This window comes from Aspergillus sclerotioniger (assembly GCF_003184525.1).
Source record: "Aspergillus sclerotioniger CBS 115572 chromosome Unknown BO94scaffold_24, whole genome shotgun sequence".
Classification (NCBI taxonomy): domain Eukaryota; kingdom Fungi; phylum Ascomycota; class Eurotiomycetes; order Eurotiales; family Aspergillaceae; genus Aspergillus; species Aspergillus sclerotioniger.
The window spans coordinates 390926-410522 of NW_020291014.1; the positions used below are offsets into that span (position 1 = coordinate 390926).

Genomic DNA, 19597 nt, shown 5'->3' on the forward strand with positions numbered 1-19597 from the left:
TCGAAAGCTGCTCCTCCATTCAACAACCACGGAGAGTAGTGTACACTGTAGGTAGAGTCGTGAAAGAAAGAAAGAACCTCTCTCCCCTTCCCCCCGTAAGAAATGCGGGGGAAACCACACACTCAACCCAGCAAGGGAGAGGGGGTGTGAGAGCCCGCCTGAGAAGGGGGGGGGTAAAAACCACTCAGCCGAGGCATTCACTTCACTTCACTCACTCCCTCCCTATTTAATTAGTCAATGGCCAACCAGTTGCTATTTAGTTATTTAACTAATTGAATCCATTAGTCAAATCCAATGAGTCAGTCAGTGTAGGTAATGTAGGTAGGTAGACACAGTCACCACCACCCATCGCAAAACAAAACAAAAAACGAAGGGTAAATTAAGTATAATGAGCAAACCCCGGGACAACAAAAAAAAAAAGAAGAGAAAGAGGGAAAAATATGAAAGGGGTAGGAAAATGGCAGCACGAGACGCGAATTCCAATCTGCTCGAGAACTAAAACCGCGAAGGGCAAATCAGATTCCCGAGTGGTAACCCGAGCGTCCCGGGTTCTGCCGATCGAGGGGGGGGTGGTTGTGGTTGTGGTTGTCGGTCGGGGTCGGGAGACCGGAAGTGTTTAGGTTGGGTACCGGGCCGGGTGAATCTTTGTCTCTGTCTCTTTCTCTCTCTCTCTCTCTGGGTCTCTTGTTGGTCGTGGAAGTGATTACGTAGTGGGGTTGGGATGGTATTTTCATTAGAAGCATTAGGGATTGATTGTTGGTATTATGCTAGGATAGGCCTAATTTAAGGGATGTGGTTCTCGTACAGTCATGAGAAAGAAGGAATGCTTGTAAAGAAAAATGGCAAAGACGGTGGCGGAGCGTTGAGTCGCTAAAGGTAGATGTAGCACAAATGAGTGAAACGTTTTAGTACATCACGTCGTGTCGTAAAGTCATATTCGTCATGAGGGTCTATCGGTACAGAATTGCTCAACTCGTCATTTCTTCGACAACATCACCGTCCGTGGTGGAGTAAGTCTGGCTCGGGTAGTGTTCGATTGGAGCGTACCGGAACGTCGGAGGCTGTTGGAATTGTTGCCAGCAACTGATGGACATGTCAGCGGTGCTTGAAGATGTGGGTTTGTCTGGCTTACCTTGGGGCCTGGAGCACGTATCGAGCCATCGCCTCCCTGAATCGACTCTTGTACTCCTTCGGACTGGTGACGGTAGGTCGGTTCTTCCCACCGCCAGCAAACCCGCGATCTTTGATCCATGATTCCAATTTTTTGTCCCAGGTGTATGTGCGGATGCAATCGATCACACCGACCACCAGTTCCGATCGACTCTCGTCGATGGCTATCATAAGCGAGTAATCCATCACGTTCTGACGCCCCAGGAACAGAGTGTCGTTCCAGACGCTTTGGCTCAGAAGCTTCTTCGAGTGCTCCCGGGCGAATAATGGTGTCTCGTAGATGAAGTCAACCATATTCTCATCCAGTAGGACCTCGTTGCGTTCTCCGGTGCTCTGGACTTTGCGATTTCTCATGGAGCCCTTCAGGTCGAAGATTCGCGTGGGGACACGGTCATAGAACAAGTTCTCCATCAACAGAAGGAACCAGTTGAACTCCGTCCCGGTAGCTGGATTCTTGATGATCACTTGGTAGAAGCCGAACATCTTCGCTATCGCCGACGGCAGCTCGTGGAAGAGCGCCTCGGACATAATCTGGAAATACGCCGGAGCGAACTTCAAGAATGCCTGCGTTTCAATGGGTGAAAGCGATTTGAGAATGAAGCGGTCGTCGAGGGTCTTCAAGAATAGGGATTTGGTCTTCCCCCCTTTGGAGTCCCATTTAGCGCAGCGAGACAGTGATTCTACAATCCGCTCCGCAACTCCACATTTCTTCCGCAGGGCATCGAATTGCTCGGCATAGAATATCTTGCAGAGCATCTTGGCCTGTCCTTCCTGGAACTGATACTTGAGGTGCGTGCCGGTGGACCGGAGAAGCGCGTGTTCAACGCGGGTCTCATCCAAGGCGTCAGTGCCATCTTCCAGGATCGTACTTTTCTCATCAGGCTCCTCGTAGCGCCTTTGTATGGCCTCGAGCTTCTCCTTGTAATCGCTGGAATCCAATGCAAATGCGATCAAGGAGCTCGGTTCATCCTCACGCACGATGATATCGCAATCTGCGAAGACATGGTCGGACATGGTGAGTGGATAGTCCAGAGGGGCCCAGCCGCTGGCAGAACGCTCCGACCAGAAATTGGTCAACAGCTTCAGTAGCGTGCTCCTCTCATGCTTAGGGAATTCCTTCAAGTCCATCGATTCATCTTCCGGCGAACCCTTCATTCCATCATTCGAATCGGTCCTCTGGAGCTCCTCATGATCTTCGTCACTGTGTCCGTCGTCGCCTTCACCTTCGGACAAGATATGTTCGTCATCCATGTTGGTGTTTTCCTTGTCCTCCTTTGGTACCGACGGCTCAGGGGAAATAACCTCTTTCCTATCATCTTCCTCGGAGTCCCTTCTCGGCAGTTCTTCGCTGTTCCTGCTTGACTGATCCAGAGGGATTTCGTGCGATGTTGGAGGTAGGAGGTCCTCTCCTTCGCCCGAAGGCTCTCGTTCCTCGACCGCCTCCCTGACGTTCTTGTACACCTCCACAATTGGCTTCGAGGAGGCTATTGGGATCGCGCGAGAATGTGTGCCCTTGGCAGCCCGCCGTGCTCTCTCTCGTTGGCGTTCTTTCTCAAACTCTCGGCTCAACTGCTCAAAGTGCTTAGCCAGATTAGATACGCGGGAGTTTCTTCTAGTAGGAATCGAACGGGGAATGAGAGATGGAGCCGGAGTCATTCTTCCATTTCTGAAAGCGTGGAGACCGAAGCGTTCGGAAATCTTTTTGTCCGACCTGAACTTCGCTTCCAGAGGAGGGCTTGGAGCTCCCTCGGACTGCGGCAATCGGCCAAATGCGATTTTCATGCCCTTCACAGGAGTGCCGTCATTGGCTATGATAGGTTGGGTTTGGGAACGGAATAATGGTGGGGAAGTCGATTTTCCACTGCGCCGCAAAGTACCATCGGCTAGTCGTGGGATAGCTGTTGGCAGGCGACTCGGTGTGGTTCTCTCGACCTCGTCACTTTTCTTCCTCTGAGCAATGGTCGATTCCTCGGAAGGAGCAGCTTCCACCATGCTGCCATCAGACTCAGGAGGGGTAGCAATAGGTAGCGGGGATTCTGGGGGGTCTATTGTACTCGTAGCAGGCGGTGTTGAAACAGGTTGTCCAGTGTGAGTCAAAGGTGCAAGATCAAGATGTTGCACCTCTTTCTCCGCAACAATCTCGGCTTGCGGGGGCGAGAACTGCGAGCTCCCTGAGCTAGAAGAGAGGGTTGCAGATTCAATATCCTCCGGTTTGGTGGCATCGTGGCCCTGATTCGCAGCAGCATTCTTCTTCCCCGAATGTTCTTCAACAACAGAAACCAGAACATCCTGGGCTTTCTCTGGGGACAGAGTCATACGACGCGTTGGTCGCAGTAATTCTGGCTCTTGGGCATTGTCATTATCGGGTTCGCTTGGCGTGGTAGGAGGGTCTTCGGGAATAACCTCCTTGTCCAGGAAGATCTTCCTCAGCTGTAAGGTGGCCAGTCGTCTGATATCTTTCTCCGAGGGGAAGAAATTCTTCTCGAATTCAGCAAAGGCCGTATCCCATTCGACAACTTTCTCCTGGACGGAGCGAAGCACTTCATTCAAGGGAATAACCTCCCAGTATCGGGAGTTCGTGTATTTATCCTGCAACTGCTTTACCAAGACGACATGGTCCTCATTGGCCTTTTTACCAAGGTGTTCTATCTGGGTTTTGCACTCTTCTGCCAGCTTTGGGATGACGGTCTCAACGCTGATTCCCTTCAGCCGTGCCTTGACGGAGACCATGAATCTATTGATGCGATGTTCCACTCGCTGGTAGACTTCGTTTCTCAGCTTCAAGTCATTGTCCACTTTCCACGTAACCCGAGTTCTGGGAACAATGATTTCGAGTAGATTGATGCTGTCGTAGTGGATCCGTATGGCGACATCCTTGAAGCCAAAGAAGCGAAGGTGGTCACGCTGCAAGTCATGGGGGCAAACTCCCGCCCGAGCGTGCAAGTTCTTGCTCCAGAATGAGAGTTCCAAGTATTTCCCGAATGAGTATTTCCAGGTGCTCTCGGACATCGGGAAGACCTGGGTCTCATTACCGCAGACCTTGCAACAGCTCCACATCAAGATAGTATCTTGGAGACCTCGAAGTTTAGAGGGATAGGGCTGGGTGAAAACGCTTAGCTGGGCTTCACCATGCACATATTGACGGTGATGTTCAAACATCCGCTTCTCGCAGCCATTCGCTGTGCAAACTGCATTCGCGTGTAAACAGATATCCTCGACATACTGGCCAAGAGTACAATCCGGCTCGAATATAGAGTCTCCGCCATGCTCGTTGTAATACTCGAGGGCCAGAAGATCTGGGCCAGAGCAGGGAATTGATGATGTCGTGCAGACTAGACTGAAGAGAACGACGATGTTTTGGTGGGCATACGGATCAAACAGACCGACACTCCCGGCGACATAAGCTTCCCACTGCCGCTTCTGTGTTTGATAGTGATGGAGTGCTCTATCATACTCGGCATCATGGGCTGCACGTAAGACTTCTTTAACCTTAGGCGGAGCACCCTGAGGGGACTCATGGACCATTTCTGGAGTGACCAGAATAAACTTTTGAGACCGGGCCTTCTCATCCGATGCCTGGTCAATGTCAAGGTCCTTGTCACGGAGACGCTTGAGGTAGGCCAATCTGCGTTCCATTTCTCTAGCACGCATAAGCAGGTAGGGAGGCTCGAATTTGACAAACGGAGACGCAGACAGAACCTTCGTTTCATGGTCTCGAACAATATCTTCGTAGTAAGTTGGCATGGGAACATCATCAGGCACTTCACTAGCAGGGTCTGTTCCTACTACCGTGTCTTTGGTCAAGGCCCCAGTCGCTTTCTCGCTGGAATCGTGCTCTGCGTCGGTCTTCTTTTCCGTCTCGGCTTCGGACAAAGTCGGCATCTGCGCGAATTCGTCTCGCATCAGGCAGGTTTCCAATTTCAGGTTATAGACAACGTAGGTCATGAATTCAGTAATCCTTTTGACCTTTGCAAGCACGTTGCTATCACCGCCGCGCAAAACAATCGTACAACCCAGTTCTTTACGACAGCCAGATAAGTACATATACGTTCTCTTTCGGCCATTGTAAAGATATGTCTTGACATCGAAGCTGCCGCAGTCACTATGCACCGGGGTGGTCACTAGTTTATCCATGGACGTGATGATTCTTGTCTGGGTGCAGCGGGAAACAGCTTCAAGAACTGACGACTTGACGTTGTAAGCTGTTGCAATGTTGGCTTTTTCCAACAGCTCCAAGGCCAACCCGGACACGTTCTTTTCCACAAGCAGCAAGTTGGGCCGCAGAGCAGCTATCCTGCTCACTAGGTTTTCAAGAAATTCACGCTCCTGGCGAATCACGGGTTCCAGGCTCATGAAGTGCTGCTGATGCCGCGCATATTCAAGGGGAAATGCGATTATCAAGATTTTTGGTTGCGGGATGCTCCTCGGCATACTCTTGAGAGCAAGGTTCTTTGTGAATACAAGTCCTGAGACATAGGAGGTATCTCCTGGACGGCCACCCAGGATCTTCTTCAGCTTGATATAGTGACGTATATCCATATCATCACCCCCTTGCACGTCTGGCACAACCTCATCCGCCGCCTTGAGAAGAATCGGGAGCAATGCGGTTTCCCATTTTAGCGCATTTGGCACGGACGCATCCCTCAGGAGCTGCCGCAGCAGTTTGCGGACGTGCTGCAAGCTTGCCTTGTTTAGCTCAACTGGAGGTGCGCCTGCACCCCTCATAGATGAGCTCCTCGTCATTTTGAAACCGCTTGGAGAAACCCCAGTGGGAAAGACATGAACGGCTGTCGATGGATCATGCGGGTTAAAGACGCTATCCTTCGAGGCTCGCGGGGAGTGACGTTGATGGACACTACTTGCAACACTAAGATTTCGCCGGCGGGAAGGACGTGGCAAATTCACCGCTCTCGAGCTGCTAATGCTACCGTCATCTGGTTCGCGACCAAAAGAGTTCAGGCCTGCAACACTTCGGTCTCCAAATGCGGACCGACCCTTCTTCATGGCTGCAAGGAGTCCGCTAAATGTGGTTCGCTCGCTTTCTCCACCACTTTTAGACAACGACCCTTCTGACACAGCGGACATGAGATTCGGCTGTTCCTCGCCACTAGAAGCGTCATCAGAGAGGTACTGCGCCAAGTCTGGGTCAATAATGTTATCTTTGTGAAACGCAGGAAGCCTGGATTCGTAAGCAACGTCTTCTGCCTGGCGTCGCTGGAAAGGTGCTCGGTCGTCGTGGTAAGGCTTAAAGTTGCGGATGTACTGCTGGCGTGAATGATGGCGCTTGTGGCCCATTGAATGAGGTCTCCCACTCAACGACGACTTCAATGATCTCGAGGAAGTTGGTCGTGCTAGTGGCCTATCCGGACTAATCTCAAGCACTGCCGAGCGGCGGTTGTGGCCTTCCCCGGCGCGTCTCGTTGCGGGTATGGCCATCGTAGGTGTCTTCATCACATGTTCTATAGACTGCGATACCACCGATGACGTATCATCCTCTTCCGAGGGGATACGTGGATAAAATCCCGCACCAAATTCGGACAGACGAGGATTAACCGGTATGGGACTTTGCTCGCTATCTGAGAACTCGGAAGAGTCGTCATCATGGCCGTTTATCATAGCCTCGCAAGGTTTGCACACACGTATGGTTCCCGGTTGACCAAACCGGTCTCCTGGGATCAAGAGCGTGCATTTGGCATCGAAGATCTGGCCACAAGTACGACAGTGGTGTTTTCGTCGGAAAGTGGAGAAAGGCTCTCCGCAATGGAAACAGTCTTTGGCATTCTCGTCTCGCATCCAAAACTCCTTGCTGAGTAGCTTGCTCCTGAGCTGCGACATGACGCCTTCACCACTGGCATGCGGGCGCCAACCACGTCCGTCTGTGCCGGAAACGCGGTCCACGGCCGTGTTCAGCGGTGTCAAAGCTGGTGGGCCCGATCCTGAATCCACTGTGGAGGCTTGGGATGCCACATACCCTGGCAAACGGCTTGAGCTCGAGATAGATGGCCTGTCTGATTTGTGCTTCACGGAGGCTTTGGATAATTCCTTCAATTGAGCCTCACCATCAGGTAACGGTAGAGGCGTAGTAGCTGCAGATGGCACCTGTGTTTCAATAAACGGGGCCCCCTCGCTGTGATACTGAGTAACACTATTTGTCCTGGATCCTGAGGCAGCCCTGTCCAGATTAAAAGAAGCGCCTGAATTTGACCGTAACCTCTCCGGGAGGAACGTGCCATCCTGGCCTCCATCAATCGAACGTTTGGCCTTGCGCAGTGGGCCAGGCAAAGCAGCCTCTATCTCATGGGTTCCTTGCGAATCTGACCTTCTGAAGCTATCAGGTACCTGGCTGCCCATTGTGGAAGACCTGCTAATCTCCTGAATCCCCGAGTTTTCGTAGGGGTGTGTTTTGACCTGCAAAATCGGGGAATTCGAAAGCCGTTGGCTCCAGCCCGAGGATGACAGTGATGCAGCATGGGGACCCTCTTCTTTGTCCGTGCCGATGGAATCCACAGTGTGTAGGCTGTTGGAGGATAGGTTGATAGAATTATTACCCGAGGCGTGAGTAGCATTGACGTGTAGTTCTGTTACTGTTGGATCAACGGCCGTTGAGCTACCTGTAGCCTTCGGCAAGGGTGCTACAGGAGATTTCAGCGCCGGTGATGGTAAAATCATCGTTTTAGAAGATGCACTCGCTGGTTTGGAGGGATGTTTCTTCCCCGCTCCGGGAACATAAGACACGTCCTGGATGGACTGTTGGCTCCCAGGCGCTGGCGAGTGCAGCCTGGATCCCTGGGACGAGCTCGCATGATACAGCTGAGAGTCTGAGATCGCATCAGGGGCAGGCTTGGTGGATGAGCGCTCTGAAGGGGGGCTTTTCACGCCGGTATCTTCGGCAGCAGTTTTGTCTGAGGACTTCCCAACCCCGCTCACGATCCCACCCACTGAGGTCCTAAAACGACTGTATAACCCGCTTAGTCCACCTTGCAGTTCGCCGGAGAAGGTCTTTTCATCTGCTGCGGATGTCGGGGCAGGCGGGCTTGTGAATTCATTGAAAACGGTCAAGGTGTCCGACTGATAGGCTGCGGTATGGATCTGGTCAAGGGCTGCGTGTAGGCTTTCACGTTCGGCCTGGGTCGATACGGAGGCTCGAGAACCGCGACGACCGAGAGGGAGGAAGACCGACGACGCGGAGGGGCTTGACGTCCCTTGGGACTGTTGGGAAGCCATACAGGCTCCGTCGTACCCCGAGACCGGAAAAATGAAACGAGGGAATCCCCGCGGAATCTTATCGAGCGTTAATCAGAGGGGTTTAGCACGAGCAAGGGGTGGCAAGCATTCGCGGTATCTTGCTGCGGAGAAGCTTCCGTTGCTCGGTGATCGGAGTCTGTGCGGTGAGTATCCATGCATAAGGAGGTCGACTCCACATTCTCTGGAGACGTTTTAATAGGAGAATATTAGTCAGTCGAGGGCAGCGAAGGGACAGGAAAAGGCGGCCTTTGTCTCCGAGGGAATGAGAGCAAAGCGGGGGAATGATGCTGGATGAGACACACGCCTTGTCTAGACCTCTCATCGATTACCACCTGCGACTTGGCCGGTGCCCATGACATGTGCCGCTGCCCAATGACGTGGCCGCGCCGATGCCCGCCCTGTGGCTGGGGTCGATGCGTGCGCCACCGCAAAGGCGGTCAGGCGCGTCAGTTGCCGCAATCGCGTCTGCCAGGAACAATAATTTATCACCAGCTCGTGGCTCAGGCTTCACCGCGGGCTGGATGCACATGCGACAATCATGAGTATCACTATCTATGCTACCGCGCTACTGAAGGAGTGAAGAGCGGAGTGCTCCGTATACGTACATTCACCCGTCCCTCGAATCAACTAATTTTTATTCTCAGACTATGGGGCCCTCCAAAAGCACTCACCCTTCTTGGCCTGATCTTAGATCCTCATAATGGGCTCCACGGAGATCTGGATTACGTCCGCTCTTGAGACGTGCCTCTCCGCCTATAGTCGAGGCCTGACTGACTCATATCAATGTGAAGATGACGGTAGCAACCTTCGATTCTCCATCCCTGCTCAGTACTCTGCTTTGATATACAACGTAAGCTTGTCCGCCTTGCTGGTACCCCAAAAACTGTTATACTGATGGTCTTCTTTGAATAGTGGTCGGAGCAGGCAAAATGGCCCCGCCTAACCTTGACCGATTCGAAAACACAAATCGAGGCGATTCTGACAAAGGAGGCGTTAAAGGAATACAAGAAAACATCTCCGGATCATCCTTTGAGCGGGGACGTGGCCCGGGGCTACTATATTCAACTGCTGGACTTTCAGGTAGTCCTGGAGTATTCCACGGCTGAGCCGAAAGTTCACCTCTACGTTCAACGTTTTGAGATTGACTGGCACCGGGGCAAAATCAAATCGGCTCCACAGGGCAGGTTTGTTTCTAAAAATCAGTCTGTGAAGAGGTTGATGCAACATGTCTTCAAAAAGGCCAAAGGCCCTGAGCCGCGAGAGGTACATAGTGAGCGGTTCGATGACTCGTTCGGGTCGCAAGCCTACCAAGGCACTGTCTCGCAGGACGTTCTTATGTCTCAAATACCTTCCATTGCCCCTGCTACAAGCCCAGTCGCACGGCTTTCGTCAATAAGCACTTCTAGAATTGCCAATAAATTGCTGGAGGATGCGGGAATGCGATTTACAAGATCGGATGATCGGTCCCTGAAGCATGTGAAAAAGGCTGCTCCCGAATCAAGTAATGACAAGGTGCATGAACTAGGGACGAAGACTGCAGAAAAGCTTCGAAGTAGGCAACACAGCGCTGGGATTACCAATGCTCCCGATTCCATCACTGCTCGGCGAAACTCAGCCACTAGTGCCCGAGAAATCCCATGTTCCAAGAAGACAAGAATTTCAGAGGCACCTATCCCACGACTGAGCACTGAGCGCGAAGTGCCAGTCGAAGTCGTTATTAAAGTACCTCTAGTGACGGAGTCCAAACAGCCTGTGGGGGATTCAAATTGTGTAACCACAGAAGATGGGACAACGTATCTTCCTCCTCAGGGAATAGGTTCTGATAAACCATCATTTGGGACTACGAAACCACGGGAAAATATGCGTGTCAACAATACTGATCCTTGGCATGACATGACAAGAATTACAATCAGGGATGTACAGATTCCAAAGGAGCAAGCCGAATTTCTAGAACAGCATAGACGCCGTTGGATACCACCCTCTCCGGGGGAGAGCACTCCTCAGGGACATGTGCCGCCCCGGCTCCTCGATCAATGGAACAAAATCGCACTGCGAAGGAGTCGAATTGCCCAGGATAAGCAGTCTGTGGACGTGGCAGCCGAACCGCTTGAGACTAGTCGCCCCAGCCCAACACCTCTACTGGATTCCGACTCGGAAGGCGAGCCTTTGACGTCACAATGGTCGAGCTCACCGGAGCAAGTACCTCGTTCACGTCAAGTCTTGCCAGAAGATAGTAGTCCAGTGCGTGTTAGGTCCCTTCGAAAGGGAACGGAGCTGCTTGACGGAAAGCATGCTCATCCATCGGACGAACAGCCGCCGGGAAGAGCTAGCTTGGACACTGCTTACGGCAACCAAACTGGGCCGATGCCAGAGGACCAAGAGGCTCACATGGGTGCAACCTCCAACAGACATGATCAGCTTGTTAACCATGATGATGCGTCCAAATTGGAAGGCACTACTCAGATTCCCGGCCGTCAGGATGAGTCCGATGCTGAAAGCGACGATTCAGTGATGGACACATCTGTCCCATGTCCACTTGGAGGTGATATACAGCAATCCCAGGTTACTAGCCAGTCGGAACAGGAAATTACGAGCTCCGGCCCATCCCTGCCTGGGGCTTCTGTCCGTGGACATGTGCAGGTGGTGGAGACGCCCGACAGCAATCATCGTCGCCACCGTTCTCCAGATATTGCTACGAAGGGTCCTAGAATACAAGCCCATCCTGAGCGGACGTCATCTGAGGCAGCTAAGTCATCGTCTCAATCACGGATTTTGAACACAAATGCGAGTAGCGATTCTAAAGGAGTCTCATCGCAAGATATGGCCAATGCTCATCGAGTAGATGGAGGGGCGGTTCCTCATGACATCGATATAATTGGTACTCAAGTAAGCATTGGCAGCTTGCCCACGCATGATACTACGCCATATACGACATCTGATGTGGTGAATTCTTCTGCTTCAGGGGTCCAGGAGCCCAGCGTTTCCATCAGTGTCCCGGGACATCAGTCACAAACGTCGAATCAGTTTTCTTCGTATCGAGAAATGCCTTCTTCGATACCGTCCGAGGCCGAAGAGGAGGCTCCAGTGGATACTATGCAGACGTCAGCTAAACATCCCACAATCCAGCCTCCTAAGCGTCGTGCATCCGAGATGGGGCATGAGGTGCTGTCCCCCGCAAAACGGCCTAAAGTTCAGCGAGATCGTGAGTCCACCGAGAAGCCAGTGTTGAACGTCTTTGCTCGTCGACAGAGCTACATCGGCCACTCTGCCGAAAACCTTGAGGCGCAAAAGGTCTATGAGAAGTTCCGACGAGACTATCCAAACTACCTAGGAGACTTCGATCACTTTGTCAAAGTTTGCTCGAAGCTTCATGCCGTCCGCTCCAAGGGCCACCTACAGCGATCTTTCCTATGGGATGACTTTGTAATCAAGAACCTCGAGGAATACCCCCGATATCTTGAGAAGTGTCTTTCAGCGGATACCAAAGCTCTGTTATATGAAGACTTTTTTACTTCCTCGTATTCTAGACCTTTTCATAAAAAGCGGAGCCTCACTGCACATGGAATCAATATCAGCGCGGCGCAGTATGTCCCTGATAATCAGGATCATGCGCCTGATACTGACGCTTTGGCCAACAAACCAGACACTTCCTTCACGGGAAGTCTGGTTGAGCGATTCACTAACTTTCGCGCACATTCGTTCGGGCCTGGGACCCAGGGCACTCAGTCCGATACAGATATGGATTACATGTCGTGCCTTATGTCGTCTCCTACACCTCAGGCAAAGATCAAACATGCCAGGGTTGAACCTGGAGGCATAGCAGTAATGAAGGAACCTATGGATGTGGACTCGAAACCGGAATCAGACTCAGCCAGACAGGAAATTGACCCCGAATCGGATAGTCAAGCAGTGGGCAAGCAACCTACAACGGTTGAGCCTGAACAGCCATCGGCTTCTGCCTCTGCGAGCGAAATTTACTACGATGTCGAAGACCAAGCTGTGGACGAGCCAGCTATGGGCGAAGATGCTCCATCGGTACAATTAGAGCAGCACCTGCAGTCTACCTTGGAAGAAAGCGAACTTGACCTCCATATGACAGGATCACAATCACATGCGGTGGAGGTGGAACAGCCCAGGCTTGGTTCCGCCGCATGCGAAGTAGATCGCGCGGGTTCCCCTGCTGCGCACCAATCTCAGGCGGAAGATTTAGATCCTTGTGTCCCAGAAAGTCAGAATGAGGAGACATATGCTACGGGCGAGCAACCTATGGTCGACCTGGAATCTAGCATCCCAGAGAGTTCATCAGGAAACAAATTCCCAAGTCTGTATGAGCAGTCTAGGGATATAGACCTGGACTCTAGTATACCCGAAAGTGAGGCCGGAAGAGCAGACCAAGCAATACCCGAACAGGAAGCTCCAGAGCTAGGACAACGCTCAGAATCCATGATCATCCGAAATTCAACCGAGCCTGACTTTGAGACCGAGTTCAGCGACGAAGAAAAGACCACGGCGCCAGAACTGCACCTTCACCCAATATCCCTTCCCCCAGATAGCGAAGCCGGATCCGACTACGAGGACGAAGATGAAGACATGAATGACGAAACGCACGAAACGGCCAGCATTGAGCTGGGGGAAGATACGCAAGCAGACGCCCAACCAGCGCCTGACACCGAGTCAGACACTGAGAGCGTCAACGAGAACTGGTTCTTGTCCTTGCGACACCTCCGTCCCACGGGCCCGGTATGGTCCGACGACCCTAACACGCCTTTTAAGCAATGGGCCCGCGCAGACCAGGCCGTTCTCTCTGAACGTAACCGACGAGGCGGCGCATACCTACCTATAGACGAGAAGGGCGTCATTCAGCGTCCTGGATATCGTGATAACTAGTTGTCTTAACCCATCACCATTTATCGATCCCCTTCGTATATTTGAATTATTTCTACCTTCTTGTATGTCTTATTATCATTACCATCATCATTCCTCTATTCATGAATGGGAACATAATTAACGAGCATATGGTTGTGTACATGATATCCCAGAGCGGCGTTTCTTTGCTTTCCAAACATAGTTGCGATTCTTAGACGAGAGTGTATTATCTCAGAGGGCGTGACAATGCGGTGGTGGATTGATTACTATGATAAGTAAACCATTCACCGTAGGTAACTCGTATTCGATTTGCTTTCGTTTACAAACAGGGCTACACCCAAGATCTAGGTTCTGTACATTTTATTACAATACAATATACAGTAAACGACACAGAAATAAGTATCCAGATAGATAAGTTGATTTCAAATTCATATACAAATGCAGCTTGCATCAATCATCATGCCAAGAGTATTCCCCATAAATCTATTCTCCCACCCCCCTTCATACTCGGGTATCACGGGTATGTACTAAATGCCGTTCTCTTGGCTAGAAACAAAATATAAGAAAAAGAGAGTATCATCATAAGGTGGTCATTATCTCCAAGCAAAACGCGTGGATATTGGGTTTCCCTTTCTTGTTTTGGGGGTTATCTTTTTTCCTTTTCTTTTTTTGTGAAGTATGTGGTTTTGTGCGGTTAGACGTGACGGAATGGCTCATAGACGTTCGTCCTTGTCGGGGCCTGGTTTCCGTGGGTAGGAGGGGGAGGGGGGTAAGAGGTGTTGGTGTAGGGGGTTTGCTGGGGTTGGCCGTAAGGACCCAGGGCTTCGTAGGTGTAGGGGGTCTTTTCGGCCATGACGCCGCGGGTGTTGTTGCGGTTGCGGTGGTTGTAAGGGGAGCGACCGGAGCAGCAGCAGGAACTGAGGACCCAGAAGAGACTGGCGCCGAGGGAGAAGGCGACGGCGAGCCAGGTGGCGACATAGATGTTCTTGCCCATGGCGCCTTTGATGCCGTATTGTTCGAGATCGGCTTTGAAGACGCCCTTGAGGACGGCGAACATGGCGGTGGAAGTGATGGAGGCGGCGGTGGTGAAGAAGAATGCGACCTGGAGGTTGTTAGTTGGGTTGTACGGGGGGAGGAGTAGAGGGAGGGACATACGGCAGATACTAAGCTCGTCACGCAGCTACCCCAGCGACTGCAGATGGCAAAGACTCCGACCACCAGCTCGGCGACGGTGGCAGCAAAGGCGATGATGTAAGCGATGAACATCCATTTGGAGACAGCTTTGTAGGTGTTGAGGGCTTTCTTCACGTTGCTGGGGAGGGCATTCTCCAGACCGGTCTCTTCCAAGTTCCAGACTTCGAGGGGGTTGAACCAGAATTCCGACACGGGCTTGGAGCAGTTGGTGGTGTGGTAGGTGCTGCTGTTGGTGATGTTTCCTTCACAGTAGCCCCAGAGACCGATGGTGTAGAAGTCTGCGATGTTGTATTCCGATTCGATTTCATCCAGTGCCGCGGAGAGATCGCCATCCGAAACACCGGTCAGGTCGTCGACGACTGACTGTACGGTTGATGCGGTGTCTGAGGCTTTGGAGGTGATGTTTTGCAGGTTGGCCTAGACGGAGTTAGTCAGATGAAGTGGGTTCGCGGAGGATAAGACGTACTCTGAAAAAGTAGAGCTCATCTAGCGTGTCTGAGCTGGATTTCGTGCAGCCGAGTCCCACCATGATGATGCATATTAAAGATGCGATGGTGAGGACGTATGGAGTGAAGATGCAGACAATGCGACCGCCTTTACCCATGATGACGGTGTGTGGAGATGACGTCGATGTGTTTCCTTGCTTATCGTGGGGTATTGTTTCGATATTGCGACCGTGGGTGAAGAGTTAATGAGGAGGTGAGTTTGTGAGAATACTGAGAAAAAACGATGAGGAAGGCTGGGAGGATGGTTTTTAAGAAGACGAGGCTGATGATCAACAATCGGCATTCGCGTCAGTGGGAGGATTTGGGGGGCGCAGTCAGCAACTTCTCAAGGTTTATTCGCTTTTTCACGGCTGGGGTTGATCAGCGGACCAATCAGATGGCTGGCTGGGGACTACGCCACGCTTGTTTCTATAATAAATCGGCGGGTTTCCACCGCAACCCAAGGATGGACATGCGCACTAATCAAGATGCTGCCCCAGCACGGTTGATGGTGGGCCTCCAGGGTTCTGACGAGGAAATTCCCTCCCGATCGGCCAGATTACCTTGTCATCGGTATGGGACGGTATGGGGCTAGCTGGAATGGGGCAAGGGCCTCCTCGTGGCGGAGACTCACCAGCCCTACCGCCACGTCAGGCGTGGCTGGGGAATACGCGGCCTGGTTTATTTTACCTTGTCTGCGAAGTATCTGCTTGTACTTTTGTAGATTGAAGGCTGTGCCTTAATATATAGTCTAATTTATATAGATAATCATACCTGTATAGTATCATGTACGGGTATATAGAGAATTATTATAGAACTCTCCTATCTGATACACAGTGGACCAGACACGAAGAAGGATCGTCCACACTAATAGCAGATTTGACTGCTGGAAGTGTCTCACCGTCAGACCACAAGCACGGCATCTTCCTGACTAGGCTTCATCATTCTGAGCTTGGCACTACGCGGTCTGATGCACGACATTCCACTCTGAACTTTCTCTGCTCGGTTCCCGCTGAATGTCCCATGGTTCCGCCTCAGGAACGACCAGCAGGCGCGGTGAGATGCTTACTTCTTCGCAGTCGATAGTTTACTTGTGACATCCACTTTCATCAAAGAAGCAAAGATGTTTCAACCGTCTCGACGAGTCCACAGTGAAAGGTGCCGGGATTGCCCAACTCCGATCGCCCAACTAATCGACGGGCTTACGTTGCGGTCTTGGCGGTGTCTCCATTCAATTCCGACCTTCATCCATGCATCCCGCACAGCATCAACGGCATTCTGCATTTTCTTCGTCTGCATCAGCAGGATGGTCGATTGATTATCTATCCATCAAGGCTGACTGAATATTATGGATGCTACGAAGTAGTGGGTCTAGCTCACTTCGACCTACGCATCCAGAGCCACACATGACAGTTGATAAGAGGATGCCTAGCATGCACTATCAATGTAGGCAAATATGCATGTCTCACGCCTATCTACCGTACAGGCATCACTCAACAGAATCCCTGTTGAAGACTCTGAAAAAGCAATTCTGGTGACGTCAGTCAGTGTACCACCACACTAAGAAACTCCGTATAGTTCTCCGACGCACAGCTTCCTCCGACCCGCTCACAGATACGGTTCCAGAATATCCAACATGCCTGTGTATGCTGTTCCATCCGGGGGTTCCATGCTGAAGATGTAATCTCCCCACCAGGGTCCGGCCGCCCACCACACTGCACCCTTCCACACGTCCGTGTTGTTCGCCATGTACTCCAACATCCCGGACACTGCTGTCCGACACACATCATTGGAACCTCCGGCATACTCTCCCAGAATACCGATCTTGTTGTTGTCCTTGAGCCACTGCGTGGCATCGGTGACCCGCTCCACCCCGATCGTCTCGGACACGCAGGTCTCCGAGGTGCCGGACCCGTCGGAGTCGAGATACTGGTGCATTTCGTAGACGATCTTGTCTTCCGGATCGGTCAGGTTCTTCATGTTATCGTTGACGTCGACCCAGGTCCAGGCACCGGTCCAGGAGTTGCCTTCGACGAAGATGTACTGGGATGTGGCACCCGCGGCGCGGATGCCATCGATGGCTGCTTGGTTGAGCTCCAGCACAAGGTCTTGCTCCATGGTATTGTACTCATTGTCTACAAAGGTTAGTGGCGTTCTAGTGGTGGGCGGGTACCTACTGGTATCGAAGATAACCAGGTCGTTGTCTTTGTACTGGCCCGCAAGGTTCTCCCAGAAGGTCTGGAAATCCGACGTGCTGGTGATGATCTCACCGTTGCTGGTGCTGTTAGCGTGGTCAACGCTAGAGTGGGATACTCACTATCTTCCATAGTTGTGAGGATCGACAATGGCATGGACGCCCGCATCCGTGACGGCATTTACCACCTATGTCGTCAACATGGCTCACACACTGACTGGATAACTTACTGTCGTCAAGTTGGTCAGATATTCCTCGTCATAGGACCCGGTCATGGAGTCTGGAACCAATCTCTCCATCATGAATTGGATCCGGAAGATGGTCATTCCATCGTCGATCAAGGTGGCAATGGTCGAGGGGTCGGGGAAGATGTAGTCGGTTCCCTGAGACATCAGCACGGCACTTTTCGTGGTGATGGTACTTACCCAGACTCCGGGGATATTAGTCCCGAATTCAGCCCCAGACTCATTGGATCCGAACCCTATCTTGTCAGCAGCAGCACCAAGGGTAGGAGCAGCACCAAGGGTAGGAAACTCACATTCAAAGACAGACGCCCTCTTTTTGTGTTGGGGAGCCGCCAACGCGGAACCGGCCGCGGCCGCAAGAAGCAGAGTGTGTAACTTCATTGCAGTGCTGATCTGTATCCCATACCTTTGCAGGACACAACCATATATAGCTCATATTCAGGACCTTTCCCCATTCGGAACGGACGATTCCCGCAGCGAGTATAAATCCAGACGTAGAAATCAGGCAATTCGGGCCTGCACCTGCAGTTCTTAACGCTGACAGGATGGATAAATAGGTTCATCTATGCTGCATGATTGACAAGATTCAGTCAATCATCCGCCTTGGCAGGATGAGATGAAACGTGCGGAAATGAGGCCGTGACGAGGTGGGAAGGATTTGCATGTACAGACATTAGATACACACCACCTACGTAACTAGTAAAGAGCTACCATCAACCAGATTGATTCAGCTACCTCTATAACCACCCTACCAACCAACCTCCCAACTCAGCCCTATATACCCCCATCCCCCTCCTCTCCCCATTCAACACCCAAATACACAGCAAACAGAAGAGAAAAGAAATTACCACCCCCCCAAACTCCCCAAAAACTTCTTCATATCCTCCGCCTGCAAAGCATGATACTTCATCCCGGGGTGATAATTATTCCACCACACACACGACGTCCCATCATCATTAATGCACGTAGCATCCGGGAACCCATACGCCGTAGGATCATCCAACACTTTCGTCATGAATGACCATGCGTCATAGAAAACCGTTATTACCTGCCCAATCCCCAATTAGCATCTCCCCCAATCACCCAAAAATAAACAAATGGATAGATGAAAAAGAGGAACTTACATCCCCCCTCTCCCTCCCCCACCTCTCCACCATATCCTTTAAATTCCTATTATAAACCCCCAAATACGCCCCCACAGCAGCAGTAGTCTCACTCCCCTGATCAATAAACATCGGTGTCCGGTCCGTAGGCGGAACATTCAAGAACAGGAACTTCCGGCCCCCGTTATCGTATACCTCCTGCATGAGGGCCTGTAATCGCGTGGTGAGGAGGGGGGTGTATGTTTCTGCGTCTGTTTTGTAGAATGCATTTCCTATACTATTTATTTCCCAATAGTACCATTAGTATATGTATATTGTAATTATCACCATCAAACAAATCCACAGGTGTTAGGGGCAGGGGGGGGAATACTCATTAATCCCAATCCAAACCCCAAACACCGCATTATCCGCCGTCCAAGGCGCCGTAGAAGCAGGTTTCGTACTATACACGTCTTCGAAGAGCTTTACCTGGGAACTAACGTCGCCTGCGTACGCCGAGACAAGGGAATTGTCGATTGTGGCGCCCCCAACGGCAAGGTTGTAGGATAGCACCAGGGAGGCGTTTTGGGTGGTCGTTAGGTAGCCGATCCAGTTGGGGCCGTTGGTTGTTGTGCCGATTCCTTTTTTATACTCTTAGTATTGGTTGGGATTGGGGGAGAGGGAAGTGGGAGGAGGGGGGGGATACCTAGGTCAGGGTTTCCCATGGGGTTGGAGGCAGAGGGTTGAGTACTGCTGGTGCTGAAGCCGGTTTGGGAGTAGGAGTCTCCGCTATATTTGCTTTGTTAGTCATGGTACTGGGTTCTGAGTAGGGTATGGTAGGGTATGGTAGGTAGGAAAATACAAAGTAAAGAAGTAGATAGGGCTGGTGGTGTTGTCTGCTCGGGTCCATGGTCGTGCTGCTGCTATTGCTGCTGTGGAGAGGGTACTGGCGAGGAGCCAGGAAGGTTGGAGCTTCATTGTGAATATACCCTGTATGAGTAAGTGTTCTGGGGAAAAAAGTGGAAGAATGTAGGGGTTCTTGGCGGACTATGAACCAAAGCTTGTCGTGTTGATCCCCTTCATGACATCTATATAGTCCGTTTCCGGAGGGGTAAA

General features: G+C 51.6%; 5 protein-coding genes across 5 annotated transcripts; 1 reads left to right on the forward strand and 4 right to left on the reverse strand.

Moving 5' to 3' along the window:
- Nucleotides 1-739: 739 nt before the first annotated feature.
- On the reverse strand, nt 740-6654 carry BO94DRAFT_537712 (1-phosphatidylinositol-3-phosphate 5-kinase FAB1). The gene is made up of 2 exons (XM_025612335.1): nt 1133-6654; nt 740-1083 (listed from the first exon to the last, which is right to left on the reverse strand). Exons 1-2 carry the CDS (start codon nt 6604-6606, stop codon nt 969-971), a joined length of 5589 nt encoding a protein of 1862 aa, XP_025464829.1. The 5' UTR covers nt 6607-6654; the 3' UTR covers nt 740-968.
- A 2461-nt stretch (nt 6655-9115) lies between these two features.
- On the forward strand, nt 9116-13302 carry BO94DRAFT_472039 (uncharacterized protein; the record flags this gene model as incomplete). The annotated part of the gene is made up of 3 exons (XM_025608413.1): nt 9116-9265; nt 9328-12787; nt 12854-13302. 3 exons carry the CDS (start codon nt 9116-9118, stop codon nt 13300-13302), a joined length of 4059 nt encoding a protein of 1352 aa, XP_025464830.1.
- A 291-nt stretch (nt 13303-13593) lies between these two features.
- Nucleotides 13594-15448, reverse strand: BO94DRAFT_537713 (SUR7/PalI family protein). Its single transcript, XM_025612336.1, has 3 exons — nt 14942-15448; nt 14437-14892; nt 13594-14383 (listed from the first exon to the last, which is right to left on the reverse strand). Exons 1-3 carry the CDS (start codon nt 15077-15079, stop codon nt 13976-13978), a joined length of 1002 nt encoding a protein of 333 aa, XP_025464831.1. The 5' UTR covers nt 15080-15448; the 3' UTR covers nt 13594-13975.
- A 965-nt stretch (nt 15449-16413) lies between these two features.
- On the reverse strand, nt 16414-17780 carry BO94DRAFT_603491 (glycoside hydrolase family 5 protein; the record flags this gene model as incomplete). The annotated part of the gene is made up of 6 exons (XM_025616440.1): nt 16414-17095; nt 17138-17235; nt 17278-17342; nt 17385-17537; nt 17580-17635; nt 17693-17780. The coding sequence occupies 6 exons, from the start codon at nt 17778-17780 to the stop codon at nt 16569-16571; spliced, it is 987 nt and encodes a 328-aa protein (XP_025464832.1). The 3' UTR covers nt 16414-16568.
- Nucleotides 17781-18243: 463 nt separating this feature from the next.
- Nucleotides 18244-19459, reverse strand: BO94DRAFT_603493 (putative cellulose-binding GDSL lipase/acylhydrolase; the record flags this gene model as incomplete). Its single annotated transcript, XM_025616441.1, has 5 exons — nt 18244-18447; nt 18524-18779; nt 18873-19122; nt 19188-19270; nt 19344-19459. The coding sequence occupies 5 exons, from the start codon at nt 19457-19459 to the stop codon at nt 18244-18246; spliced, it is 909 nt and encodes a 302-aa protein (XP_025464833.1).
- Nucleotides 19460-19597: the final 138 nt, after the last annotated feature.